General features: G+C 45.5%; 1 protein-coding gene across 1 annotated transcript in view; it reads left to right on the top strand.

The window, feature by feature from the left end:
* The first annotated feature begins 655 nt into the window (after positions 1–655).
* Positions 656–7,198, top strand: part of LOC135090615 (uncharacterized) — a 25,333-nt gene continuing 18,790 nt past the window's right edge. Inside the window, exon 1 of the mRNA XM_063987527.1 lies at positions 656–1,096. Within this exon, the coding sequence (XP_063843597.1) occupies positions 798–1,096 (299 nt within the window). The 5' untranslated portion in view covers positions 656–797. The remainder of the gene's footprint in view (positions 1,097–7,198) is intronic.

The raw sequence follows: 7,198 nt of genomic DNA, 5'->3' as shown, positions 1-7,198 counted from the left end.
GGTTTGATTTGAGAGAGAGAGAGAGAGAGAGAGAGAGAGAGAGAGAGAGAGAGAGAGAGAGAGAGAGAGAGAGAGAGAGATTATTGCATTTTACAGTGATTATTTACTCGTGTATACAAATAAAATGAAATGCAGTAGGAAAATTACATTAATATTAGTCTGAAGAGAGAGAGAGAGAGAGAGAGAGAGAGAGAGAGAGAGAGAGAGAGAGAGAGAGAGAGAGAGAGAGAGAAGTGGGGAGGATAGGGTGGGGCTGGATTGCAAAACTCTACACTCATGGACATTGATTAAAAGCCGTAAACACCCATTAATATGCAGCGATAATCTACTGCCGCGCCTCCCGGAAAGGCTGAGATGTGGCTTGGCTCACCTGAGTCATGCCCAAGTAATTACTGCCATGCTCACCTGTGGTTCTCTTGTTCTCCCCGCAGTGCTCCTGCCCCCCTGTGCTCCCCGTGTCTTACCCTCGTTTTTCAGTGGGATATTTTTCTCCTTCATTTTTACATGATTTGTTTGATACATCCTTTTCACGTGTACATATATATCACTGTGTGTTTTATCGTGCAGTGTGGAATGCCATGCACTTACCTGTGTTTTCTTTGATTGCAGGAGGAGCCGCGGCGGGGGTGGAGCCATGAGAGCTACCACGCCCACCTTTACGCCCTGACCACGCCCACACGCCCTAATGACGCCTATTAGATTCCTTTCTGGCACCTCCCCAGGGCCGCCTTTAGTAAGTTTGCCCATCACGCCCACACCCATACCCACGCCCTCCCCGTGCAGTTCCCGGCACTGCCATGGGGGATTCTGGTGACACCGGGGGACATGCCGGGGGCGGCAGGGGGCCACGGCTCCCCCTGCTGCTCTCGCTGTGCCTCCTGCTGCTTCTGCTACTGCTGCTGCCCGCCTCGACTGCCTGTCCTGCTGCCTGCTCGTGCGAGGCGGCCCGCCAGGGCCTGTGGAGCAGCTTGAGGGACGTGGCCGCCCCACCCCCGGACACCAACACTGTGGCCGTCACCTGCAAGAGTGCGGGCTTGAAGGCGCCTCCTGACCATCTGGCACTAAACGGCCTCAACTCCTCCACCGTCATCAAGCTGTGAGTGTTGATCTCCCGCCGTTACTTAGCTTAACGTTGGTGTGTTGGCGCCTGGCCCACACAGCGAGGCTGAGCTGTGGGCTCGCCAGGTGTGGCTGCTCGCTGGCAGGCTATGGTCATGGGAGGAATGAGGGTCCATTGTAAGGTTCAGCCTCGTGCGGGCCTATGCAACCGAAAAGGGCACTGTACCATCGCCGCCCCCGCGTCTCTGCCACATCCACCTGAATGTTGTTCTTGCAGGCTCGTAATTAACATAAAGCTGACTTCTGCAGGATGGCTTTGTGTTCTCACGCGTGAAAACTCATGTGTCCGTTGCCTCCAGTGTTTGCAACAGAAAATTCAGTCCCTTCATAACACTCTTCTCTGTCCCCCTCATGGATGGTAAAAAAAAAAAAAAAAAAAAACTGGATCCTTCTCCTCCAACTTTCCTCACACTCAGAATTTCAAAAAGGAAAAAATATCAGTAATAGGATGTGAATTTGTGTCAGTGTAATTATTTCATATTTTTTATCTTATTTTTTTCGCAACACTTATACAAAGCCAATCACGGCTTGTGGAACAACACCCGGCATCCAATCATCGTGGCCTCGGACTTAATATTCACGTAAAATGATTTCCATTCTTCGTTCAGTCCAGCTAAATGGGAGTATTCGTGCAGTGGAGCAAGTTACATGTGCGTGGGTGGAGAGCCTCCCGCGCCATGGCAGAGGTTATCGCCCCGCGTGGCACTCGGGGAAGGCACGAGGAATATTTGCAAGAGCGGTAGAGAAGCTTAGTCCGCTAATGTTCGCTAAAGGCCGGTCGAGCTTAGCGGTGATGGCTGTTGTTAGCGAGACCTGGTGGGCGTAGAGGACACTGCGACCTGTGTGTGTGTGTGTGTGTGTGTGTGTGTGTGTGTGTGTGTGTGTGTAGAGAGAGAGAGAGAGAGAGAGAGAGAGAGAGAGAGAGAGAGAGAGAGAGAGAGAGAGAGAGAGAGAGAGAGAGAAAGAATAAATGAACCCGCAAGGAAATTAATTAAACAAGTATAAGCAAAATTCTAAATTTATTCTCTCAGCAGAGACAATCTCTCTCTCTCTCTCTCTCTCTCTCTCTCTCTCTCTCTCTCTCTCTCTCTCTCTCTCTCTCTCTCTCTCTCTCTCTCTCTCTCTCTCTCTCTCTCTCTCTCTCTCTCTCTCTCTCTCTCTCCTTTCCGTTCTGTATTACAAGTAACTTTCATCCTTTTCTCCTTCCCCTCCCTTCTTCCTCACCTTCCTCTCTCCTTCATCTTCTTACCCACCTAATAAATAACCTCCTTTACTCCCATATGCTTTTATCTTCTTCTCTTCTAGCTCACCTACCCTTATCTCCTTCTCCCTATATCTTATCCTTTGCTAACCTCACCTCCCTTTTTTCCCTTCGCCTATCACCTGTAGGCTTGCCAGGTCCCTATTAACTCCCTCTACTTTGACCCATTTTCTTTTCCTTTTAGAAGGGAAGGCAGCCCCTTTCAGTGACTTATTGAATGAGCTTCGTCTTTTTTTGACAAGGGGATAAAAAAAAAAATCGAATGTCAAGGATTTTGTACAGTCGTTCCCTTTAGAAAAACGACATTGTTGAGAGTTATAGGCTGTATTTGGGTTGTCTTTAGCATCTGTCTTTCCTTTCCCGTCTTCCTTTGCTCTTCAGTTCATTAGTTGTATATGCAGGGGACGCACGAGCTGTCAGATTGCTAAGTGACAAGTGTCTGCGTGTTGAAGTTTAGTTAGTGTCAGCGTGTCTCTTCAGAGGCAAGCAGGCAACGTTCTAATGGCCTTGTATCATTCCATCTGAGCTTCCACAGGTGCGGCGATTACTGCGTGATGGGGATGGAGGAGGACGAGAGGGCGGGGAGGCAATATCGATGCAATCACAGTCAAAGGCGGAGTCATATTTCAGTCTCACCCGACAAGCAATATTCCGTGAGATTTTTTGGACAAGACGCGCCATTCACCTCCACGAGAATTGATGGTCTGTTTTGGAGCCGCCTGTAAAAATTAGCGGCCGGGGAACAGGAAGAGTGATGATGGTGCTGGTGGACTAGTGAGGAACAGAGCCTTTTTTGTTTAGTCCCCCCTCGTGTTTACCTTCGCCGCGCTACCTGAGCCTCCATTTTCTCCAGCTGCGTCCTTGCGTTCAAAGTTAAGCAAGAATAAATATTGCACCTTCGAGTTTTGAGTGTCTGAGTGTGTGAATAGTAGCTGAGGGTGAAAGAGGGTAAAATTGGTTGTCAAAGTGTCAGGCATTGAGGGAAAGAATGTGGGAGGTTAGTCTTTACTGGTATTTTTTTCTTTTCTTTTTTTTTTCTTTTTCTACATGCCGTAGCTGAGTGTGTGGTGTTTTATATGGTTAACGCAGTTGATTACGTGTATACAAGGATTAAGATGCTCTCTCTCTCTCTCTCTCTCTCTCTCTCTCTCTCTCTCTCTCTCTCTCTCTCTCTCTCTCTCTCTCTCTCTCTCTCTCTCTCTCTCTCAAGATGTTTCGCGAATACGAGATGAACCTTGATATAATTTACTTTGCATATTAGTGAGAATTATTATGCGCAGGAATGCAATTACTAACCTTCCTTAATTATTTCTACGTAATTACTTATCCCACAAAGACAAAAACATCTCTTCGCTCCCTCTCCCTTCTTCCTCCCTTCCTCTTCCCGTGGTTATTCTTCTGTCTTTCTCTCTTCTTTTCTTTCCTTTCTGTTATGCTTATTCTGCACACCTACCTCTCCTCTCTTTTTCCCCATCCTTCTTTCGTTCTCTTCTCACTCTCCCTTTCTCCTTCTCCCCTTAATTTCCTTCATCCTTCTGTGCTTTCGTATGTTTTTGTTCACTCCTCTCTCTCTCTCGTTGCATCTTTTTCACTCTTTGCCTTCAGCTCTCCCTCTCCTTATCGTTCGTTTCTTTTCTCTCCCCCTCCACACTCCTCCCGTCTCCCAGTTTCCAACATTTTCTCTGCCCTCAATTCCCCACTTTTTCCTTCGTTGCTCTGTCCGTCATTCATCATCCTCTCTCTATCCTCCTGTCCATCAATCTCCTTTCCTTCCTTCTCTTCATTTCTCCTCTTTCCTCTTTTCATAGATGTTCGTAAATTCCTCTCGCTCGCTTCACATGTCTTTCCTTCATTTCCGGGTCGTGTTTGCGTTTGATCCTCTCCTTTGTATGCGTCCGTAGATTGTGTTTCGCGTGTCATTCTCAGGGTCTCTCGTGCTGCTTAGCGTTGTAAAGTATCCTTGATTCCGTATGATTCTCTTCGCTCGGGTGGTACAAGTCTGCGGGATTCTGAAGTGCGTGAAAATTTATGAGTACCTAGTGTGATTTGTACTCAGTCTTTAAGCTTGCTACTTTGTTATGTCTTATTTAACCGTTTCACTACTGCACATTATTTTTTTCATTATCACTAACATTTTTTCTGTGGTTTCATGCTCCAGTTTCTTAAATACGTAGTTTTGTAGCTTAGAAAGGGCAAAATCGACTCTCTGTTTCGGTATTTTTTCCTGTCACTGCATATGTTGTTTTTACAGTGGTCTGAATATTAAGAAAGGGTGACAGTAGCAGTAAAAGTGTTAAAAAAAAACTTGGATTCTCTTTGATTTTTTTACTTGGATTATACAAGTTCGAGGGATTCTGTGGTTCGTGAAGTTTCGAAAGTTCAGAGTAAGTTTTATTTGGACTTGACTCTTAAACTTATTCTTCTGTGAAACAATGATTCTTAATTCTATGTGTATCCTCTTCTCTCCAAAAAAAAATGCAAGTTCGAGGGATTCTGTGGTGCGTGAAAGTTCGAACAAACATTGTGATTTGAACTTTAAGCTTATTGTTCCGTCAAACTTAACTTACTTCATTGTCTCCTGCTTAGATATTACGTTCTCCTGCGGTATCCTCTTAGTCTCTGTTTTCAGGATTTTTTAATTAGCTCTTTTTTTTATGTTTGTGATTTCTCCTGCTCTCATATTTTGTGTTTGTGTGTTTGTGCTCTTTTTTTAATGTGTTTTTTTTATGCTCTCTCTCTCTCTCTCTCTCTCTCTCTCTCTCTCTCTCTCTCTCTCTCTCTCTCTCTCTCTCTCTCTCTCTCTCTCTCTCTCTCTCTCTCTCTCTCTCTCTCTCTCTCTCTCTCTCTCTCTCTACATTATTGTCCCATACTTTATCCTCTTCTCTTCCTCCTTCAACGTCACTGTTACATAATACTTAATCTTTTCCTATCTATCCCTCTCCTCCGTTATATTATCCTCATTTTTCCTCCTTTTGTGTGCCTATCTCAGCGCCATCCTCTCGTTTGCTGCCTCCTCCTATCCGCCAATCCTTTCCTCCCCCTCACACTTTTATCTCGTATCTCTCCCTTCATCCTTTTTTTTTTTTTTTTCCATGCTTTTATCTTTCTTTTATCCCCGCCTATATCACAGTCATTCTTTCAAGTCAGGCGCTATTTTTTTTTTCTTTGTCAACAGCCACGACTTTTCAGCGAGGAGGAGAAGGAGGGGAAGGTCGAAGGAACAGAAAGGACAAGCTGAAAAGGAGGAGGAAGACCACAATGGAACGGAAAAAGAGAACACGATTTTTTTTTTTTTTTTTTTTGTCTCATATGAATACAAAGAAAAAAAGATGAGTAAGAAGAAAATGGAATGCAACAGAAAGGAAGAATCAACAACAGTGATTTTGGAGTCATTACAAGAATAAGAAAGAGAAGAAGAAGGAAGGAGAAGCAGAAAATCACAAACAAAACCGGAATAAACAACAAACCACCAATTTTTGGAATCCTTACGAGGCTGAAGATAAGGAGGACGAGGAGACAAAGAGATGGGAGGAAGGGGACGAGACCGAGAGGGAAAGGAGAGGTCACAGCTGGAACCAAGACCTGTTCATTAGGGGAGTTGAGTTGTCTGAAGGGAGTGGGCGCGCAGGGCCTCATCTTCCTCCCAAGCATTACCCGCAGTGGTCCTGGCGAGGCTTGCATCAGATCTTGCCTCATGTGGTTTGCAGTGGCTTGTGATGCTGGAGAGAGAGAGAGAGAGAGAGAGAGAGAGAGAGAGAGAGAGAGAGAGAGAGAGAGAGAGAGAGAGAGAGAGAGATGTGGGGGAGGAGAGGGGGATGACGCGGAGTGTGTGTGTGTGTGTGTGTGTGTGTGTGTGTGTGTGTGTGTGTGTGTGTGTGTGTGTGTGTGTGGAGTTGCCACGTTTATCTTCATCTGTCATAAAAAGGCACAAAAAACGTGGACATTTTTCTTTCAACAACGAAAAAAAGCTTTCTGAAATCGTGCATTTTTCCAGCTATTTACTCTCTCTCTCTCTCTCTCTCTCTCTCTCTCTCTCTCTCTCTCTCTCTCTCTCTCTCTCTCTCTCTCTCTCTCTCTCTCTCTCTCTCTCTCTCTCTCTCTCTCTCTCTCTCTCTCTCTCTCTCTCTCTCTCTCTCTCTCTCTCCTTCTCTCAAACCATAACATAAGAATGAAATTAATTTGCCTTTCTTCTTTGTTACTGGAGAAAAATTAAAAGGAATTAGGACTTAAGACTCACAAATCATCGCGGCTTTGTAAGTGACTCTTCATCTCCAGCCTTCAGAAACTCGGCCACACAAGGCGGCTCGTGGGAGGACAAATGAGAGAGAGAGATGGCACGCTAAATTTCGCTAACGCACTGTGGAGGCGTGTCTTTGTTCAACCGCTGTGCTCTCTCTCTCTCTCTCTCTCTCTCTCTCTCTCTCTCTCTCTCTCTCTCTCTCTCTCTCTCTCTCTCTCTCTCTCTTCGTAACACTTCGTTTAATTGACTTTTCGCAAGCTTCTTCTCTTCCTTTCCTCTCTTCCTCTTTTTGAGAGAGAGAGAGAGAGAGAGAGAGAGAGAGAGAGAGAGAGAGAGAGAGAGAGAGAGAGAGAGAGAGAGAGAGAGAGAGAGCGACTGAACTTAATTGCACTTTAGAGAACTTTGTGACCTTTGTAACGTTTTATTTTCTTCCACCTTTTCTCTTTCTCTCCATTCATCTCGCCATCCCTTCCTCTCTCCTTCCTTGCCTTCCTCCGTCTCTGCATTTCTCTCTTTGTCCATCCATTCCTCTCTTTTCCTGCCTCATTTCCTCTCCTCCTTCTCGTTTTCCTTCTCAT

Source organism: Scylla paramamosain, chromosome 35 (genome assembly GCF_035594125.1).
Source record: "Scylla paramamosain isolate STU-SP2022 chromosome 35, ASM3559412v1, whole genome shotgun sequence".
Classification (NCBI taxonomy): Eukaryota; Metazoa; Arthropoda; class Malacostraca; order Decapoda; family Portunidae; genus Scylla; species Scylla paramamosain.
This window is presented reverse-complemented; position numbering and strand designations above follow the sequence as displayed.